The sequence below is a fragment of the Sciurus vulgaris genome, assembly GCF_902686455.1.
Source record: "Sciurus vulgaris genome assembly, chromosome: 2".
Lineage (NCBI taxonomy): Eukaryota > Metazoa > Chordata > Mammalia > Rodentia > Sciuridae > Sciurus > Sciurus vulgaris.
Genome location: NC_136462.1, coordinates 33,275,644 through 33,298,937, shown reverse-complemented (window position 1 = coordinate 33,298,937; position 23,294 = coordinate 33,275,644). Strand labels below are relative to the sequence as shown.

The following is a 23,294-nucleotide window of genomic DNA, read 5'->3' as shown; positions in this document are numbered from 1 at the left end:
GTCTCATCTTTTTTGAGAATATTGAGGACTTCTCACACTCTCTCCCTCATCTTCCTCTTCAGTTTCTTGATCTCCTCTCACTGCTCCTTTCTCCTAATTTCTGAATTAGATCTATTTCCTTTATTGAGAATAAAACCATCCACTGATGTACTTACTGTTATTCCCTATTATCATTTTCTCCTCTTGATTCCTTGATTATTTTTCTCTGCTCCTTCATTCTCCTCCATAAGAATACAATTATTTCTAGCAACGCACTACCATCCTCTTCCCATCTTCTACTTCTTTTCCTTTTTTTTTTTTGTGTGAGTGTGTGTGTGTGTGTGGTACTGGAGATTAAACCCAGGGATGCTTTATAACTGAGTTACATCCCTAGGTCTTTAATTTTTTTTAATTTTTTTTTTTTTTTTTTTTTTTTTTTTTTTGAGACAAGTTACTGAGGCTGGCCTTAAACTTGTAATCTTCTTGCCTCACTCTTCCGAGACTCTGAGATTACAGGCATGCATCACCGGGCCTGGTCTCGTCTTTCTTTCACTGCAAAACAGTTTAAAGACCTGTTTGCAAGCACTGCCTCCATTACCTCAGAAACCATCCACTCTTTATTCCCTTGTAATCTCATAATATATAAGCTGGGAAGGAAGAACATGTTCTCCTGAAGGTCAGCAGTGATTTCCAATCACCAAATCTTATAGCTCTTTCTCAATCTTCAGACCATCTCCTTCCTTCTGTAATCTCCTATTTTGGATTATGCACCCTTAGCTCTCTTAGTCCTTAAATTATTCTTTTTCTGATTCTTCTCCCTTTCCTTCTTCTTAAAAGTCAGCATTCTTCACAGTCCTTCACCCCTTCTCTCTTATGATGATCTTTCACAATTCCAACCATAATCTATAAGATAACTCCCAATTTTTATCCTACTTTTACTTTGGGATTTGCCAATTTCCTGATGAATGCTTATACTTGGATCCTCTACTAGACCCCAATTCAACATATCCAAAGTTTCTTGGTTAACTTCCCACAAAACCAGAAATTTCCTGACTTCCTTCTAAACTGTGAATACCATTTTACTTCTCAAGACACAAAAACAATATTGGGGAGCAAGAAGAGTGCATACTTGATTTCTTGAACTGGTAATGCAAAGTCCTCCAGGAAAAGACTCTAACCCACTTTCTCAGTTTAATCTCTCACTACTTCCTTTCACATATTCTATGCCCAAAATATGTTGCATAGCTTACTGACCCTAGAACCTAAAACACAGACAGTCATATCTATGCTGAAGCTATATCCACCACCTAAATGCTTTCCCAAAATTCTATTTATCTTCCAAGATTGATCTTAAAAAGGATCAGTCCTGCTACATGTAACATAGCATAAATACAGGGTTTTCTAGTAGATAGACTTTGACTTCACATTATTAAGACAACTTCTGATTATGCCCTTTTTGGGGTGGGGTGGGGAGATATGCCACAGGGGAGGAACTTCACAATGAATTCTCAATGATTCGATTTTCTAATTAACTCTTAGGGGAGAGAACAGGTGTGAGACTGCTGACTATAGTGAGTGAGAATGCCCACTTCGGTAATCTAGCCCATGTATTAGCCATATTTCTCATTGTGAAGAAACAGGTATTTTTGATTAGAGACATATAAGTAAGTTAACAGTGCAGTCATGTCAGCAAGTGCCAAATGATGCCCCACATTAGTCATCAACAGCAGAGTTTCATGATAACATGAATTTAAGTGGAATAATTGGATCACTCCATGACATTCATGGTAGGAATACTGAGCTTAAAATAATCTTGACATAATGTTCAGTAATGATTCCAGGAATTATTTAACATTTATCATCATGTTTGGGGCTGCCTAGTCATTCTACTTACATTAATTCATTTAGTCTTCACAATGGTTCCTTTACTTTAGGAACTTCCAGTGATAAAGCAAAAACTCAGAGAAACTATGCAACTCATCTATGGGCACAAAGAATGGAAGTAGCAAAGCAAAGGTTCAAACTCAAGCAGCCTGGTGCCCAAACCCTCACTTTAAAACACTGACCTACACAAATTTACACTGTAAGCAAGGATTTCATTTCAGCAAATCTATCATATTAATACTGTAAATTTTATTGATTTTACAGTTTTGTCCATATTTAATGTTATACATTTAAAAACCTTATACATGCATAAAACATAGGTGTTTAAATAGTAGTATTTTATTCATTTGTATATACTAAAGTAGAATTAAAAATTTTTAAATGCAATTTAGTTACACACCACTTCATGGACAAGGTCTTTCTTCATAACTTCACTAGATGTGAGTGGTTTACTTCTTTGAATCTCCATCCTCGTAATGCTCTTAAAGCTCTAACTGAACTTTGCCTCATGTCATTTCACATTCTACTTTGAGTAACTTGAAGAGATTGTATCTCAACTCATCATTATAAGCCTTATAACACCTGAAGAGCAGTTTGTACAACACTTGAACGTAAGAAATGTCACATTTTTCCAAAGTCTGGCTACTAGTGTACCCTGCAGAAGCTATACCTGCATGAAGACTGACTGACAAAAATCTCGGTATTACAGAGTTGAAAGGCCTGGAGTCTAATAGTAGCTCTACCTGCCAATGATTCAGTGAACAATCGTGGCCCTCATCTGAGCACCCTTCTGCTAACAGAGAAGAAAGACATCAGTGATATTAGGCAAAAGAAAGTATTATAAAGGACAAAAGTCAATTAGACCTCTCAGCACTCTTAGTTAAGACTAAATTATCCTAATATAAGAATTATTCTAATTACTATTTTAAAAATAAAACCCTTTTGATGGGTGTGGTGGCACACACCTGTCATTCCAGACTCAAGAGGTTGAGGCAGCAGGATCACAAGTTTAAGGCCAGCTGCAACAACTCAGTGAGGCCCTGAACTTAGTGAGATCCTGTCTCAAAAAATAAAAAAGGGCTGATGATGGAGTGCAGAGGTAAAGTGATTCAATTCCTGGTACTAAAAACAAAACCCTTTTAAAATAAGAGAACTTTCAGAAATGTAAAGGAAATTTCTTTTTTTAAAAAATTTTTCATCCTTCACCCAAGATAAACCAGCCCCATAAAATAAATCATGATTATGATTTTTCTCCCTTGACAATATCATTTCTACTACAAATCTGAATTTGCTTTCCAATATTTTTAATCTCTCCTAAACATTTTACAGTTTCCAGTTGCCTAGCTACCAAATTCTATAGATTTTACCATATATATCTATAAAATTGACTTACTTTATCACCATCCATACTAATACAGAAAATATCTCTCAACCTCCAGGTGATTCTGAAGTTGAGTGAATTCTACAATTTAAACTGCCTCCAATAGTCTTTCACTCCTAGGCTACTTACCCTACTTAATACACTACCCATGCATCATTCATTGATGATTTCCCATTTACTAAAGTAGTGATATTTCAAATATAAGTCTGCGGACCCAGTACAGAAGGTTATAAAATCAACCCACTGGGTCAAAAGAGTACTTAATTTTTAAAAAATGAAATCAAAAGAAAATAAAATACCGGATTTCATCACATACAGAAAAGTAGTTTTCTTAAACTTTAATTTCAAATATATAGGCTTATTCTGATTTAATGAATAGGGAGTATACGTAGGTCCTAATTTTAAATGTTTGAAAAATACTTGCCTACAACAGTGGTTCTCAAACTATTGTGCAGATTCATCAGGGGACTTATAATTTTGATTCTGTAGGTCTAGGGAGGGTCCTGAGATTCTGCATTCCCAGTTGATAACCAGACTGCTGGTTCGTGGATCTCACTTTTAATTCCAAGAGCTATTCAGTTCAGTAATCCCAGAATTGGTAACTTGCTACTTCAACTTCCTTAACTCATGGCACAGTAAGTTTTATTGAGCCCAAGATACAACAAGTTTGCAATGTTCTAGAAAATTCTGCCTAATGAATTATTTGGAGAATCAGTATGGTGGTGTTCTAATTAACTGATGGGGAAACACAAAACCTTTTGCTTTAACTGATTGTTGGCAGACTTTACAGATGTGCTTTCTATTCCTGCTTTAGGAAATAAGTTGAGCTAAAATTAGTTTTTTTTTTTTTTTTTTTTGGATGATTAAGAATTTTGAATTGCCTCAGGATAATCCAGAATAGGAGTTCTCACTATAGGATAGATGTAGGGTCATAAAGAATGGGCCCAATTTAATGAGCATCAATCTTAAACTACTGTGGATATTTTAATTTTTTACTAAGATCCTGAAATGAACCACATTTTTGTCTCTTTTTAAATCAAAGTTGAGAGAATAAAAAAAAGTTATCTAAATCCAATTAATCAGACCCAATCAAAAAAGTCAATGTGTTATAACAGAATGATTCATTAACTGAACAACTAAATTAGGTCTTTACCCTGTACCTAGCACCAATGCTAGAGATTCAGAGATAAAAGAGGGACTCTTCTGTAGAGATACTTTGTCTAAAGGTTTTGCTGTATATTTCAATGTCTCTATAGATAACTAGATAGGGTTTCTGCTAGGTCATTCCCTGACTGCTAATCCAAAAGGAAATGAGTCTTTCATCTTCTTTGTAACTTTCCAGAGCTCCTGGCATATGCCTCAGAGGCCATCAAATATACTTTGATAAATGATAACTAACCAATTCTTTCATTCACCGAATTAAGACTTGTGCTTGAACAGAATATGAAATGCAGTTGGTTAATGGCCCAATCTATGCCATTTTGTTTTATAAATGGTTTGGTTAAAGAGGAGAGCATTCATTTATTCTGTGAAATAAACCAGCTACATCACCCTGAGCATCATAAAATATATAGAGTTTACTGAGGATGGACTGTTCTTGACTATCTACCTCCTTTCATTTAGGCAGAGAGAGGAAATAAGAAATGTAAGACAGTTTACGCTTTTATTCTTTTAATCAAAAAGAAAATTTCTGCAGCTTCCATGGTAACTTATTCTAATATGAAACCATCCTCTCCACACACACACACAAACACACACACAATTATTTAACATTGATTAGTATTAAATTTTTTTCTTTTTTAGTTGAAATCATAAGTGATCATTAAAAAATTAAATTTCACTTTCAATGAGAAAATAAGGAACTACGTGATATATTATGCAATTATTCAGTTTTAGAACTTGAAATCAAGACACTATGTGGGTATTACTTGGAAAAAATGGAAAGATTAAGTTAACAGTCAATAATAACAAAAAATTTGCAGACCACTAATGATATTTCTGTTGGTTACTTAAAAATGGATGTGTGCTAAGAAACTTATTTTTAGTTTGGTTATCTAGCAAAAGTTATTAGAAAAAAGTGGTACACATTTTAAAACATGGAAAAATAACCCATGTCTGGAGAATAGAAAAATGCATTAAAAAATGGATATATATACTAATAAATAATTTTAAGTCATTTCACACAGACATCAAAACCAATAATTAATGAATATTTAAATATATTAAAGGGATGAAATGAGCCATCTAGTGGTTATGGCCTAACAGGTTCACTTAAGGATAGACAGGGAGGGGATAGGGATGTAGCTCAGTTGGTAGAGTGCTTGCCTCACATGCACAAGGCCCTGGGTTCAATCCCCAGCACCAAAAAAAAAAAAAAAAAAAGGGAATATGATGCCATAGATGAGTGAGGTAACAGACACTATTCCACAATCTTTCTTAAGGAAAGGGATCTACAAAGAAAATTGTGGAGTAAACTCAGAAGGGAAACTGAAGTCAAAGGAATACAGATCCAGCTAGAAAGGAGAAAATATGCTGCCCTTACCTCCTGAATTTCTCCATCTTTTTCTGTCTTATTTCCTCCATATCTTTTTTCTATTTCTGGCTTTCTGTCCCCTTTCATTTTCCCTTTCTTTTTTTTCACATGTATTTTCCTTACTTGGCTTGAACAGAAATATAAATCTATGTAACATTCAATATTTTATACATATCTTTGTAATGTTTCTTAGTTTCTTGTGTTTTGATAAAGTTAAAATCCTCTTTGCTATAAATTTTAAAGTTAGGTAAGCTAAGTTTTTTAATCATCTACTTTTCTTTCATTGATAATAATCTCTCACCATCCATCACCCCCAGCGCTATTTTACAACTTCGGAGGTCGTCCAATAATTTCTTTTCTGTGTGAGGCAATGGGTCACATAACAAAGGTTCCTCACTTCAGTTTATGTCTAATAAATTCTTTTCTCTGCGGTTATGCCCTTTTCCCCTTAATTCTGTTTTTTAGACAAAGACTAATTCCAGTATTCATATGATTACCATTTACTGTTAATTGACCATGCAACTTTCTTTTTAGGATTACTAAACCTAGCTCTTCCTTTATCTATTAGGAGGCAATGAAGTACACTAGGTAAGAGCAGAGATTTCAAGTTTGGACAAACCAGTTTTAATTCTCTAACACTTACTATTTGTGTGACCTTGGGCAAGTTGCTTGACTTCATCAAGCCTCAGTTTCCTTAGCTGCAAAATGGGCATAGTGATCATATCTGCCTCATAGGATTATTATAATATTAAACAAGATTAAAGTTCTAAAAATGTTAGTTGTCATTTGATGCTTAAAAACTTCTATTTTCATTTTGCAATGATCTAAATTTAACCAAAGTTTTTCAGATACTATGGTTCTCTTCTTAATTCCTTTATTGTTCAAGTCTTTCTTTAACCACAGAGCCGGTTCAGAGATTTGTATGTCAAATTTGTATTTGTATGTCAGATTTGTATGTCAGATTTGTATGTCAAAATAATAAACCACATAGATCCTAACTACATGCTGTACCTTTATTTTAACAACCCACTCTTTTTCCTTACTATACCCCTGCCAAGTTGATTCACAGTTTTTAGGATGTCTTTCTCTGGGGAGCAACAGTCATCTGCTTTTAAACTCTTCAATATACTTTTAAGATGAAAGGTGGATTATCACTATCTCCATCTTATAAGATTAATAAATTGCACCTAGGAGAAGCTTAATGAGCTAGGACACAGGAAAAACAATGAGATGGACTGAAATAAAGTCATCCATGATTTTACATTTACATTCTGGATCAGTTAGGACACATTTTTTAAAAAAGATTTTTGAGTTAATATAGATATCTCTAATAGCTGTTTGTTCTGATTTTCTGGGGACTAAGTGGAGTCATAAAGCTTTCTTGAACTACTGATCAGCCTGATCTCTCAATTACTCAGATATCAAGTGAAGAAGAGTTAGACGTTCTCTCTTTTTCTTTGTATCTCTACCTACACATACTACCAAATGGGCTGAATGGCAAACAAGTGTCTAGTAAGTTGACAACTCAGAGGACCAGGAGACTTCCCACATATGTCCTTTAATCACTAGTCAACTGAACTGCATGAGATATAACTCCAAAGGGAAAATTCCTAACAAAGCTATAATGAAATCTTTAAAGGAATATATCAATCTTATGGAGGTAGTTTCAAAATCAGGTCTCTGGGGCTGGGGATATAGCTCATTTGGTAGAGTGCTTGCCTTGCAAGCACAAGGCCCTGGCTTTAATCCCTAGTACTGCTAAAAAAAAAAAAAAAATCAGGGCTCTGAGTCTAATTCTTTAATCAAGACTTCTCTTAGCCTATATTATATTCATTTATTTCAGTCTCTTCCCAACTTAACCTTTGTGCCTCAATTCATAAGAGGAAGAGAAAATTTTCTCCTTTTCAGACCACAGGCTCATGGTCCATGGCCCAAGTGAAGAAAAAAGTAGGGGCTTTTCCATAAGACATAGCCTAGTTCGAATTTCCATTTATTTATGTCTAGCCCTTTGAAGCCCCCTCTAACTTGAAGGAACATAAAACTCACCCCACCCTCCAAAACTTCTCCATTCTTTATAACAATCAACTGTATCATTTATATACTAGTAACTAGCTGGTTATCTTTAGCTAGCCCTGGAGTGTAATTTAAAAAAATAAAATCTACAAAATCACTAAACTTCCTCCCTCTCACAACTGATAGTAACATAGTGATACTGTGGCCAATGATGGGGAACAGAAATGAAAAATAGGGCCAAAGGTATGCTATGCATTTTAATAGTTTTAAAATTCTTATTGTGCATGTATTCTGAATTACTATAGGCTAAGTCTAATTTATTTTGAGATTGTGGGTTATCAGTATGAAATGGGAACACAGTTGATAAGATAACCAAGTCAAACTGCATTCCAATTTTTTATCTAACACGTAAGAAAGGGCTCTGAGTCTATCATGGGTAAGAAAATACAGAGAATTTCTGCTTTCCTTCTTTGAAACTAAATCCATTTATAGGGGCTAACAATCTCCCCGCCCCCAATACAAATTCATGTTTTAATTAACAAAAGAGAGGTAATAAAATATTGGAAAAAAAGATGAAAATTGTGGGTTTTAAATCTCTTTTCCCCACATCAGTCCTTCCCTCTCCCTGACTTGTTTCTTCTGGAACTTAGGCAAGTAACTTCATATTCTGGGTTTAATTTGCCATGTCTGTCAAGTAAGGATCATATTATCCTCCAAGTTCAATAGAAAGCTGGAAGACTGAGCAAGGTTCCTCCCATTCAACTATATAATCTGGGCATTTCCACACCCAAAAATGAGGGCAGAAATCTTCCCAAGAAAGGGGTTAGGACAGAACCTAAGAACTAGGGAGCAAAGTACAGCAAAGGAGGCAGAAGCCAGTTCTCACCGAGAGGATCTTATCACCCTCCTGGAGCCGCCCATCCAGGGCCGCAGCCCCATTCTCTTTGATGCGGCTGACGTAGATGCCACTGTCATTGGAGACATGCTGCTGATCTGTCCCACCGACGATGTTGAAGCCCAGCCCTGAGAAAATCATGGAGGAATGAAGGAGATGGGAATGAAGAAGAAAGAAAAGGAATTAGAGAAGTAAAGAGAGAGAAGAGGCCTAGGGGAGAAGCGGCTAGTAAGTCAGTAAGTAGCTGGAACAGTCATAAGCAAGGTCAGTTAAGTTGAAGAGTTAAAGTTAAGGGGCTGGGGAGATAGCTCAGTCGGTAGAGTGCCTGCCTTGTAAGCACGAGGCCCTGGGTTCCACCCCCAGCCCCCCCCCCCCCCAAAAAAAAAAAAAAGTTAAAGTCAAGAGTACCAAGTTGCCCACTCAGGTCAGGTAGGACTGAAAATACAAACAGAAATCAAGATGACCTGTTGAATATATACAGAAAGAGCTACATACAACTTAAAGAATAAAGTCATCCCTGTAAAATGTTAAGTGGTTCTGTTCACATTTGATTTTGATCCTATTGATGGCATTCAGAAGGCCCAATTCCTGGCATTTCTGGTATTAATGTAACCAGGTTGGCTGCATTCATAAGAATCTAAGCTTTTAACCTATTACCAAATGAACTGTTCTTAATTTAGAAAGAGATTTCCAATCATACCTTCCCCTTCATACTTCTTTGATTCTGGAGAATCTATATGTGGCGGGGTTTTGGGAGAAGTGGTCTTGGGAGTTTCATTTATTTTTTTCCATTTTGTGTTATGGGAGGGGGACAGTGGTACAGGTGCTGGCAGGAAACCTCAGAACCAGAAAGGTAACTGCTGCTTCATGGTAGATACAGAACCAAATTCACCCTTTTTCTTTTTTCAAACTTCAAATACAAATAACCATATACTTGCACATAGTCATAACCAAATTTTATTCACTTGAAACAAAACGGATTCCCTACTGACTAGCAACTGCCCATATGTCCACTAGAAAACACTATTCTATTCTTTGTTTCTATGAATTTAACTATTTTGGATGGGTATAAGATTTTAGTTACGCAAAATGCGTAAGTTCAAGAGATCTATTATGGAACACTGTGCTTACAGATTAACACAAGTTTAACTTTCAAAGCTGCTCCCACAAAAAAATGCATTGTAAGGAAGTGCTAGGTATGTGTTCAAATTCCAGCACTGCCCATACCTCACCCTCTCCAAATCCCACTTAACAACACTTTACACTATAAAATCTATCAACATAGATTTAAATGATCTTATTATAATAAAATATAGAAAGCAAGCAAGCTAACAAGCTAGCAGATTAACAAAGTGGCATTTCCATGAACCAACCATTAAGCTGTAGAAAGAATTTCACCCTACAGAAACCACTGTCATAAAGGGATTTTACTCATGCATTTAAGGGCACACAATTCACAACAGCCAAACTATGGAATCAGCCTAGGTATCCATCAACAGATGAATGGATAAAGAAAATGTGGTATATAACACAACAGAGTTTTATTCAGTCATAAAGAAAAATGAATTATGTCATTTGCAGGAAAATGAATGAAACTAGAGACCATCATGTTAAGTGAAATAAGTCAAACTCAAAAAATTAAAGATTGTGTTTTCTCTCATATGTGGAAACTAGAAGGAGAAAAGGATATCAAAGGTGGGGGCAGATCTCCTAAAAATCAAAACATCGGTAAAGGAAAGTGACCAAGAGGTGGAAGGCAAAGTGGGAAGGGGGAAATGCAGCAGAGTGATACTGACCAAATTATGTTATACTATGTGCATGTACAGATATGTAACAACAAATCCCATTAATATGTACAAATATAATGCACCAATAAAAAATATGGAGACGCCAGGCACTACCACGCATGCCTGCAATCCAAATGGCTTGGGAGACTGAGGCAGGAGGATCTTGAGTTCAAAGCAAGTCTCAGCAACTTAGTGAGGCCCTATTTTTAAATTAAAAAAAAAAAAAAAAATGGAGGGAAAAATAAATAAAATAAGAAAAAGAAACCTTGAACTAAACTCCTTTAAGTCCTTCTTTATGTCAGCTACTGGCTGGTATAATTCAGGGCCACAGTACAAAGAAAAGGGAGATAATTTGTAAACAAAAAACAAAATGCACTGGTCCAACTGAAACAAACAGCCATAGTCACCACTATACTACTGGCCTCAACAGAAAAAAGATACTTAAAGAGACATATGTGGGTTTTCTAAAAAGTTTTTCACCTTGGTGGGATGAAATATACACACTTAATTTGTATCAGAGAAGATGGGGGTTTGGGGGGAGGTTCTGGTAACTTGAGACAAAGTGAAAATGTAGGCAGATCCAGACTATGGAAGACTCTGAAATGACTTCGAAACTGTGGCAAAAAAGAAATCCAACATCCTCAGTATGGTTGGAATCTCACCAAAATGCTGTTGTCTCTGGGGATCCTGGGAACAGAAAGCAAGTATTAAGCAGCCAAGTGCATTACAATAATTAGCAAGAGAGGGAAGGAACTTTGCTACAGGTTATTTAAAGCTATAGAACAGCATCCAAAAGAAGATGAGTGGAAGAAATCTTACTGAGCTTTATTATAAACAAGTTCAGTTTATTACCACCCCTTAACATCACATTATATATGTACACTTATAACTCACTGTTAACTTCTGTCGTAAATGAACCAAACCACTTAAAATGAGAACTTATGGAATGATGTAAAGCCTTTCTTCATCCACTTTTACAGAACTGCGCTCATCTATAACTCAAACTCTGCTGCAATAAATGAAAGTCCCCACAACACTGAGTAATAGTGTTTCCATGCAAACCTGGGGTTGAAGGTATACTTCAGTAGGAGAGCATTTGCCTAGCATACAAATGCACGAGTCCCTGGATTCTATTCCCAGTACTAAAATAAAAATAAGATTCAAACTTGGAGATATGTATCCCTAGATAATCCCAGTATATTTGTTCAATAAAAACTATGAATTATTTACCACATAATGTGTTAGGTTCAGAGACAGGCAAAGCTAAACTGGATGGTTCCTACTTTAATCACAAACAGAAGTTTATCCTTTTCCCTGTTCCTTTTAAATACTGTAGAAGCAAATCAAAGTCAGAAGAAATGATTCCAAGTTCAACTCCATAACTTACCAGACATGTGAGTCAGTTTATCTTTGATCCTCAGCTTCCTTTTCTGTAAAACAAGGATTAAAAATTCTGCCCTCTACCTCAAAGAGTAATTGACCCAACAGCATAAAATCTGAAAAAACTATTCTTTATAAAATACATGGTAGTTGCTATATTGGGGTAAGGCTCTAGGAGTAGTTGTCAATAAACTATTAGTGGCTATTTACCAAAACTAGATAGTTTGATGGAAAAGGAGGAATAATACACAGTACAAATGTAAGAACTGAAAAGTGGGAAGAGAGATTTAAAAGTCCACCCACCAATAAACAGGAAAAGACTGGATGAGAGATAAAATTTATTAAGTATGTCTATAACCTTTGAACTAGAAATCCCCTTCAGGAGTAGTTTCTGGCAAGGGTGATATTTTAAATCTGCAACAATCATCCAGTACATGTTATCAACAAACTGAAACAGATGCCAGTCTGAAACTGGAAGGGGAAAGCCTATCCAGTACATATTTTCTAACTATCAACTATACTCCAGAAAAATCTTTCATGAGTAAGGTGTTCACATATCCTGATTTGTCTGCGAGTCTTGGTATACACCTTCTTCCCTAGTGTTAAAAAGAGTTTCTTTTCAATTTCAAAATCATCCCAGTTACTATTTGATCATCCCATCTACAAATAGTAATGTAAGATGCAGGACATTTTGTGGTAGTGTCTAATTGATGGTAATCTAAGTGCTCATTTTTTGGAAAACAGTTAAAATACAGTTAAAAGTTAGAGGAACTTAATCATATTAAAATAACATGGACAGAGTTTTAAAATGTCATGTTGATATTCACAGCATAATACCTTCCCATAAGAAAACACAAAACAGTATTACCTGTTTACAAAAGTGCATGTAAAAACATATTAAAGTAGATACTCACAGGGAAGAATATACAGGTAGAGTTTAGGTATGAAGGGTAAAAAGAAGAAGAGAGGGGGACATAGGGATGACAACAGTGTGCTATAGAGCTGAAGGATATAATTAATTCTGCTCTCAAGTATAAGGCCCAAAAAGGATGAAGGTCAATGGGAGAAAAAATAACAGATTGGGATTCAACAAAATTTTCTAAAAAGTGAGTGGTTAGTGAACTCTAGTTATAATATGCTAATAAATTTTAAAATATAAAAAAATTAAAATGGGTTGCTCAGTCTCTAAATTTGATGAATAGTCGAAACACATACCCAAAAAAGTAAAGGTGGCAGGTAGTATAACAATGATGCCACTAGAGGACTGAAAGGGAAAGAGTGTTTAGTAGAAGAACCTTGGAAAGTTAAAAGAGAAACACATTCTTCTAGACTACCGGGTCCTGACTACAGGTCTGGACCCTGAGTCCATTTATAAGTAAGAGCAATAGCAGCAGCAACAATTAATATTTACTGAGCATTTAATATCTACGAAGTAATATAGTATGAACTTTACTTACATACAGATGATTTTTAAAAATGAATCATGGAAGGCTGGGGTTGTGGTTCAGTGGTAGAGCACTTGCCTTGCGTGTATGAAGCAATGGGTTCAATTCTCAGCACCACTTATAAATAAATGAATAAAATAAAGGTACATCAACAACTAAAAAAAAAAATGAGTCACGGAGGTCAGGTGCAGTGGCACATGCCTATAATCCCAGTGGCTCAGGAGGCTGAGGTAGGAGGATCGCAAGTTCAAAGCCAGCCTTAGCAACTTAGCGAGGCACTAAGCAACTCAGCGAGGCACTAAGCAACTCAGCGAGACTCTGTCTCTAATAAAATACAAAAAAAAAAAAAGGCGGGGGGGCTGTGGATGTGTCTCAGTGATTAAGTGCCCCTGGGTTCAATTCCCGGTACCAAAAAAACAAAACAAAACAAAACAAAAACAAAAACAAAAAGAGTCATAGAGAGTCATGGAGGCCACAAAGCTCTTGGTGAAGCCAAAACTCCAAGTGAGGCTGTTTGATTCCAAGGTATAAGCTTTTAATCATTTTGCCACACTGCATCTTTGTAGAAAAGTTTTAAGGGGAAAAAAAAAAAGTCTTCTAAGCACTGCTTACTATCCTGGGAGCCAGCTGGTCTTTGGGCTGGCTCTGAAAAAAACAACGTAAGATAATGGTTGTAGAACAGTCCTCATAATATATTCCAGAGGAAGGATTCATCACGCTGGAGTTCTGTCACAGAGGTTGGTCCCTACTGCTTACCTTCAAGTCAGAGAAGGAAAAACACTGCATTTCATTCAGATTCTTGTCTATGAAGTTTCAAAGTTATAAAGTAAAATAACAGCTTAACCTTTTATTCTGGATATAATCCAGAAATAATTCATATGAAACAAAAATTCATTAACACCAAGGATTATAATCACTAATTGAGTAATGAACACTAGATTGACACTCTATTTGTCCCTCTGTCTGCATAGACTTTCTACCACAAAATCCCATTAATTTTCATCAGACATCAAATAAACTCTATTGGATACAAAATCCCCCATCTTTATTATGGTAAAACATGCTTAATGTAAAATTTATAGTCTTAATGACTTTTAAGTGTATAATTCAGTGGCATTAGGTACATTCACAATGTTGTACAATCATTACCACTATTCATATCCAGAATTTTCAACACACACACATAGTCACAAAACCAATAAACAAAAACATCCACCACCTCGATATCTACCAGATAATAACTCTTCATTCTCCCCTTCTCCCAGATCTTGGTAACCTCTATTATGCTTTCTGTCTATATGGATTTGTTTATATACCTCATAAATGGAATGATATACTTTTTCTTTTGTGCCTAATTTCACTTAGTAAAATGTCTTTAAGGTTCATCCACGTTGTAGCATGTATCAGAATCTCGTTCCCTCTTATGGCTGCATATTATTCTATTGCTTATATATATCACATCTTATTTATTTATTTATTTGTCAAGAAACATGAGAACTATTGCCACATTTTGGCTCCTATCAATAATACTTCTATGAACACTGGCATGCAATCATCTGTTTGAGTTTCTGCTCTCAATTCTTTTGGGTATATACACAGAAGTGGAAGCATCAGAACACCGAGTAATTCTGTTTTACAATTTGAGGAATTGTCAAACTGTTTTTCACAGTGGTTGCACCATTTTACATTCCTACTAGCATGCATACAGTTCTAGTTTCTCCACATCTTTCCTAACACTTGTTACTTATTATTATAATAGTCATCCCAGTGGGTGTGAAGTAGCATCCCACTATGGTTTTGATCTGTATTTCCCAAATGCCTAGTGATGCTGAATATGTTCTTCATGTGCTTACTGGTCACTTGTACATCTTCTATGGAGAAATGTTTATTCAAGTCCTTAGCTCATTTTTAATTTGTTTTGTTATTGTTGAGTCTGAGTTCTTTACATATTCTGCTTGTTAAATCATTACCAGAAATAATTTGCAAATATCTTCTTCAATTCTGTCCACTCCTGATAATGGCCTTTGAAGAACAACATTTTTAGGTTTGATGAAGCATTATATGCTTATTCTTCTTTTGTTGTCTTTGCAATTGGTGCTACATCCAAAAATCATTATCAAATCCAATGGCATGAAGATTTTTCCTATCTCTTCTTGTAACAGTTTTATACTGTTAACTCTAATGCTTAGGTATTCAATAAATTTTTAGTTAATTTTTGTATATTGTGTAAGGTGAGGATACAAATTCATTCTTATGCTTGTGGCTGTCTAATTAATCTAGTATCATATATTGAGAAATGGTATTCTGCCATTATTTGATGGAATGTTCTATATATCTGTTAGGTCTAATTTGTTTATAGTGTTGTTTAAGTCCTCTATTTCTTTATTCATCTTCTGTTGATTGTCCTACTACTGAAAACTGGAGTACTAAAATTTGACTATTACTGTAAAAATCATCTGTTTTCCCTTCAGTTCTTCAACATTTGCTTCATATATTTTGGAACTCTGTTTTTTGGTACATACATGTTTACGGTTGCTATTCTTTCTGATGAATTGATTTTTAAAATATTATTATGTAAAAATAAGGATGAAAGGAACATACCTAAACACTGTAAAAGCTATACATGACAAATCCAAGGTCGACATCATTCTAAACAGAATGAAAAATTGAAAGCATTCCCTCTTAAAAACAGGAATATGACAGAGTGGCCACTTTTACCACTTCTATTCTATGTAGTCTTTGAAACTCTAGCCAGAGCAATTAGGCAAAAGAAAGAAATTGAAGGAACACAAATAGGAAAAGAAGAGCTCAAACTATCTATTTATGGACAACACGATCCTATATTTAGTAGACCCAAAAAACTCCACCAGGAAACTTCTAGAACTTATAAATGAATTCAGCAAAGTAGTAGGACACAAAATTAACACCCAGAAATCAATTGCATTCCTATAATACAATAGCAAATCAGCTGAAAGAGAAATTAGGAAAACTATCCCATTCACAATAGTCTCATGGGACTCAATCTAACAAGAGGTGAAGAACTTCTACAGTGAAAACTGTAGAACACTAAAGAAAGAAACTAAGAAAAAAAAAAAGAAAGAAAAAGACAAGACACTAAGGATGACCTTAGTGAAAGACCTCCCACATTCGTGGATAGGCAGAATTAATATTATCAAAATGGCCATACTACCAAAAGTGCCATACAGATTCAATGCAATTCCCATCAAAATTCCAATGACATTCCTCATAGAAATAGAAAAAGCAGTCATGAAATTCATCTGGAAAATTAAGAGGCCCAAAATAGCCAAAGCAATCCTTAGTGAGAGAAAGTAAAGCAGGAGACATCAGAATACCAGACCTTAAATTATACTACAGAAGTATAGTAACAAAACAGCATGACATTGGTATCAAAACAGACAAGACCAATAGAACAGAACAGAAGACACAGAGACAAAGTCACAAAAACTAATTACCTCACACTTGATAAAGGCACCAAAAACACATATTGGAGAAGAGCTAGCCTCTTCAACAAACAGTCCTAGGAAAATTGTAAATCCTTATGTAGATGAAATTTAACCTTTATCACTCACCCGCACAAAATTCAACTCAATGTAGATCAAAGACCTAGGAATTAGACCAGAAACCCTGCACCTACTAGAAGAAAATGTTGGTCCAATGGTCCAACATATTGGCTTAGGAACTGACTTCCTTAACAAGACTCCTAAAGCACAAGAAATAAAAGATAATCAATAAATGGGATGGCATCAAATTAGAAAACTCCACAGCAAAGAAAGCGAGCAAGAGTGTGAAAAGAGCCAACAGAGTGGGAGAAAATCTTTGCCACCTGTACCTCAGATAGGGTGTTAATTTCCAAGATACACAAAGAACTCAAAAAGCTTAACATCAAAGCAACCAAATAACCCGATCAAAAAATGGGCAAAGAAACTAAACAGATACTTCCAAAAAAGAAATACATGAAAAAATGTTCAACATCTCTAGAATTAGAGAAATGCAAATTAAAATTACAGTGAGATTTCATCTCACTCCAGTCAGAATGGCAATTATCAGGAATACAAGTAACAATAAAAGTTAGTGAGGATGTGGGGAAAAGAGTATACTCATACGTCATTGGTAAAACTGCAAACTGGTACAACCACTCTGGAAAGCAGTATGGAGATTCCTCAAAGAGCTAGGAATGGAACCACCATGTGACCCATTTATTTCCCTCCTTGGTTTATATCCAAAAGATTTAAAATCGACATACTACACAGCCATATCAATGTTTATAGCAGCACAATTCATGATAGCTAAGCTACGGGAACCAACCTAGATGTCCTTTAACAGATGAATGAATGAATAAATTGTGGTATAGAAACACAATGGAGTATTACTCAGCCATAAAGAATGACTTTATGACATTTGCAAGTAAATAAATGGATCTGGAGACTATCATGCTAAGTGAAATAAGCCAGTCCCAAAAAAAAACGAAGGTCAAATGTTAACCCACAATTAACCCACAATAAGGGGAGCAGGGGAAGAATAGAAGTTCAGTAGAAAAGATAAAGAGGAAGGAAGAGAACGGAGGGGGTATAAGAAAAGGAAAGTCAGTGAAATGAATACAAAATAATTTTCCTATGTACTTACATGAATACACCATAGTGAATCCATCATGTACATCCTAATTAGAATAAGATATATTCCACGCTTGTATAATTATATCAAAATGAATTCTACTGTCACGTCAATTAAAAAGAATAAAAAATTTTTTATGTAATGTCCGAGTCTCTTGTAATTTTTTTCACATTAAATCTATTTTGTGTGAAATTAGTATAGTCACCCCAGCAATCTGTTGAATGGAAAACCTTTTTCATCCTTTCATTATAAATTTCCTTGTGTCTCTACTTCTAAAGTGAATCTGTTATAAACAGAATATTACCAGATCTTTTTTATTCCATTTGTCCTATCAACTGAAGAACTTAATGCTTATTCATAACAATAGTCAAGGACTCACTTCTGTCAATTTGCAATTCTGTATGTCTGACAGTGGTTTTTGTTTTGCCCCTTATTTCAGCCATACAGGTTTTTTTTTTTTTTCCACCTTTAGTTGATTTTTTTTGCAGTGACACTTTTTTATTTTCATTTTCTTTTGACTAACAAATATCCTATTGCACTGCAAAATCCTTAAAAACAGGGATCATTTCTTGTTCTTTATTATCCAAAATTCCTAAGCATATGTAGGCATGCAGTAAACACTAAATAAATTCTAAACAGTTTCACTTTAATTTTGGGTCTTCTGAAACCAACAATTCCAATTCTACCATCTTAGTTTAGATGTCTTTTCCTCAATAAATAATTTTGCATTTATTTGAATATAATCACTGGCCACTTTCCACTTAGTCACGTGGTTCCACAAAGTGGGATGCATCTATCAGCTTACCTTTCTATTTCCCCAAAACAATGCATAGATGTTGAAGTTTTTCTTTTAATTTTTTTTAACCTTTATTTTATTTATTCATTTATACATGGTGCTGAGAATTGAACCCAGTGCCTCACACATGCCAGGCAAGTGCTGTACCACTGAGCCACAACTTCAGTTCAAGATGTTGACGTTTTTCTTAAGGATTGTTTTGAAGATCTTTATACTAATCTTTTTGGGTTTTTGTGTGTTTTTTTGATACCAGGGATTGAACCCAGAGACCCTTAACTATTGAGCCACATCTCTAGCACTTTTTATGTTTTATTTTGAAACATGGTCTTGCTAAGTTGCTTAGGGCCTGGCTATGTTGCTGAGGCTGGCCTTGAACTTCGGATCCTCCTGCCTCAGTCGCTGGGATTACAGGCATGCACCACGCACCACATCCAGACCTTTAGACTAATCCTCAAAGTTCTTATCTTTCTGTGGAGTTTTTCATATATTTCTTCCCCTTGTTTACGGTATCTTAGCTGTCCCTAACACTAGCCTAAAATCTGGTTATTCTATAAAACCAACATTGTTTAACCTTTTAAAAATTGACCACGCTGGTCCTTACCTCTATGCTGAACTTTCCCCAGTATGGGTTCAGATTACCATGTTCTTCTACACTTCTCACTTCCATTTGCATCTAAGTACTGAGATTTAACTTCATGCACATGAACATCATGTCTCTCTATAGGACTGTAAATTCCCTGAAGGGCTAGAATTCGTATATCCAGAAACAATAGGGCAAAGATAAAGCCCTTAAGTCTCACATATATTTGACAGATGAAGGAAGAAATAAGTCAGAAAACTCTTAGCAATATACTCAGGGTTAAACCCAAAGCCCATGACTGGTCTGTAAAGGTTTAAATGCTTGGATTTAACGAGGCTTCTTGTTTTTAGGTTCTTACCTTAATATGCTCTCAGCTTTATCAACGGCAAACTATAAAAATTTTCCACTATGGATTGTGTTAGTCATTTAAGATGCCTCAAATCCTTCTGGGAATAAAGCATGATATAACAAAATAAAGGCCAAGGGAAAGGTTAACAGTCAACCTGTTAGGTCTGGCTTCTACAGTAGGCGCAGAACAACCAATAGACCTGGAGTTAAATCCTTTGAAACTTACTGATCTTAGATCTTGAGCAAGTCCTTAACCTCTCTAAAACAATTTCTCCATCTAATAGTGTAGATTAAACACTTACCACTCAGGGTTGCTGTTAAATGAGGTGTGTGTATACACATATGTATAATAAAAATATAAAATATACCATAAAATATATATAGTAACAAGTACACTATCAGAAAGAGAATACTTCCTTAATTATTCATTATTAAAATATTATACCAACCACCCCTTCTTCTGCAAGGCCTTATTTCAATAAAGTAAGAATATGGAGATTTTTTTTCTTTCTTCCCTTTCTAAAGATGGCATTTTAGGAGCATCTTGAAGGAACCCATTGAGCCTTCAGGCAGGAACACAGGAATCTCAATATTACCCAATGTGCAGTAGGGTTGCCTTTATGACCAATTTACCTTCCAGAGAAGAAGAGATTAGAGTCTCTTGTATTTCTTAGAGTAACTGGGCACTCTCAATTTTAAGCACTCTCAATTTGATAAAGGAAAAAGAGCTTTTACACTATAATCAAGGTAGACTCTACAAAAAGAAAAAAGACAGTGTTTCATAAAGCTTAGGTGAACTTTTTGACCCTTGAAGACATCTGAGATTGTGACCACTGCCTTTAACATTTTTTTAAAAATATTTTTTAGTTGTTAATGGACTTTACTTTTTTATATGTGCTGCTGAGACTCAAACCCAGTGCCTCACATATGCTAGGCAAGCACTCTTCCACTGAGCTACAACCCCAGCCCTGCCTTTAACATTTCTTTATATCACTGTTAGTCCAAAATGGCAGGAAATGTTTAAAATGATATGTTGAGTGGGCCAAAGAATAAAGAACTCTTAGAAGTGGAAGATACCTCTGAAGTCACCCAGAACAAGTTACGCAGTTGAGGAAGTAGGCAGAGAGGAGATGTAAAGCTACATGCCAACCCTCTTTTTGCCTCCTCTAACACTCATTTCATTATTATTATTTTCCCATAATTTTTTTCCTTGCAGTAAGAAGGATCAGAAAGACTAGGTTCAGTTGGCTTACAAAATGGGCCTAAACTGAAAATAACCAAGACTTGACAAAACACTGGCAAAAAAGGGCCCTGAGTGGACCATTATGTCCCCAAGTAGGAAGCTATACAAAACACAGTGACAATGCTGACTATAAATGAAATGCATACTTAAAATTAGGAGGTTTTTCATATTTTTTCATGTAGCAAGAAAGATCCTAATGGGATTACCAAAATTGTGCAGAGGTTTTCAGTGGTAATTACTGACTTCTTCCCTATGTATCCTCATGTTGGCATTGAAGAAAAGCTGGATTAGACTGTAAGACTGGAGTACATATACCAGGAAATCAACTGTGGGAAATGATAAACAGAAACTTGAAACCTTTCCTTGTTAACTGAACCAACCAAACTTCAAACGACAGTTTTTATCCAAATTCAATCCTAAATTAGTAGCTCCACTCTTCCAGGAAGTTCGTTGACTTACACAATTAAGATGAAAATAATGAGGCTGGGGTTGTGGCTCAGTGGTAGAGTGCTCAGTGTGAGGCACTGGGTTCTATCCTCAGCACCACATAAAAAAAAATAATAATAATAATAAAAAATAAACAAAATGAAGTTTAAAAAAGTGTTTTTAAAAAAGAAAATGCTTAGGAAAATTCAAGAAGCTATTCAGTGAATAAATTCATTCATTTTGGATAAATACATCAACATACAGAAATTAAACTACTTGGGGTAAAATACATTAGTTAGATATAATTATTTCTTTTTATTAGTCCCTAAGAGAGAAGGAGAAATTTCTATAAAACAGGAAAAATGAACCCAAGAAACAGGCACACTGAATAAGCCCTGAACAAAAGCTGACTAGCTCATAATGGAGTATTAACAGTAAATCACAAAGAGATGCAAAAAGGTATGATTGGATACCTAAGATCAACGGCTGTTGCCTTTTTATTTTTTAAACAACAGGAAGGAGGATACAAAGAGTGGATAAATCTGAAAGTCATGTTTTATAAAGAATGATTTATTAGTAGTGAGTAAACTATTGCAAAACTCCACATAGGGAAAGGTGATAGACCATTCTAGGTAGTGACAATGAAAAGAGAAAGGAATGAAAGTATTACAGAAACATTTCAGAGAACTCATAGTACTTTATTAGAGACATGTGAAATACAGTATTTAGCAGGACTTAACTGTGTCACCTAGCCATTCATCCAATAACAGTAACAAACACTCAGCTTACCACATGTCAGACAATGTTGTAAATATTTTACAGAGGATAACTCATTTCATCTCACAACACTGTAAGTACATTCTATAACCAATCCCATTTTACAGAGGAGAAATTAAGGCTTACATCTGTTACAAAGCTAATAAGAGACTAGATAACAAGATTTGGCCCTAGGTAGTGAAATAATAAATCTAAAGCTCTTAATAGAAAAACTAAGCCTTTAAGAAAAGGCAACCAACTTCAAGGAAGGCAGTTATAGTCATGTCAAAAAGCACAGTTTAATGAAGTGTCGTAGAAAAGAGTACTGCAGAGGTAAATATGCATTTGGTTATATCTGAACCACAGGAGGTGTTTAGTTTAAAAAACAAAAATCAAAATCCAAACTGAATCCAATAGCCTGAAGATGGGGCCTTAAATGGCGTTTTAGTTTTGTTGTTGTTGTTGTTTTTAATGAAAAAGCAAAAATAAAAAACCCTGAATAATTTTGGAGCAGTACCAAGTTTGGATACTTAGTAAAAAAGGATCTCTGAGGTCTCTTCCTGCTTTAACATTCTAGCTAACAGTGTACATGGATTTCTCGGAAATCGAAGGAGAAAGGAAGGAATTCTAGCACCAGGGGGGGAAAGCTGCGTATTCAAGAGTTCACATCGTTTTTTCCTAACTGGTCCCTCAGAAACAGGGACAGAGCAGGCAAGAGAAGGAAGGGTATGGTGTCCACGATATGCTGGACTTTTTCTCGTCTTGACTAGCACCGTTAGCTGAAAGAACCCCTTCCTGGATATAAACGCACCTGCTAATCCGACTGGAATATGAAGCCGAGACCTCAGACCCGTTATCTGGCTAAGGATGGAGGTCAATATAATTTTTTCTACATGCCTAAAAGGGGAAACTTCTAGGTTGGGGCCTGCCTGCTCCGAGAGCAGGCAAACCCGGCTCAGCAAAACAAATGTCTACTCTGCAATTACACCCTCAAGTCCCCTGCTCGACTCAAGCCCCGCACGTACCTGAGGGTCCTCTCGTAAGATTGATCTCTTCCTCAGTGACCAAATAATCCACTCTTCCGTTCATGTTCTGCTGCTCGCCGGGCTTCCTCCTCGGGTCAGCTGGCGCTCTGCACAGGTGAAGGTGAATCAATCTCGGCCGGGTGCCCCAAGCACAACCCTTTCGGTTTCCGAAGCCTGCAGACCGGAAGAGG

The 23,294-nt window shown here is 35.7% G+C and overlaps 1 protein-coding gene across 2 annotated transcripts in view; it reads right to left on the bottom strand.

The window, feature by feature from the left end:
* SYNJ2BP (synaptojanin 2 binding protein) overlaps positions 1-23,243 on the bottom strand; it is a 29,564-nt gene extending 6,321 nt beyond the window's left edge. The window contains exons 1-3 of one of the 2 annotated variants that reach the window (XM_079127195.1): positions 23,104-23,243; positions 11,860-11,902; positions 8,677-8,813 (exon numbers count right to left, since the gene is read on the bottom strand). In XM_079127195.1, the coding sequence (XP_078983321.1) occupies positions 8,677-8,813; positions 11,860-11,866 (144 nt within the window). In that variant the 5' untranslated portion in view covers positions 11,867-11,902; positions 23,104-23,243. The remainder of the gene's footprint in view (positions 1-8,676; positions 8,814-11,859; positions 11,903-23,103) is intronic. The other variant, XM_079127194.1, reaches the window with a different exon arrangement.
* Positions 23,244-23,294: the final 51 nt, after the last annotated feature.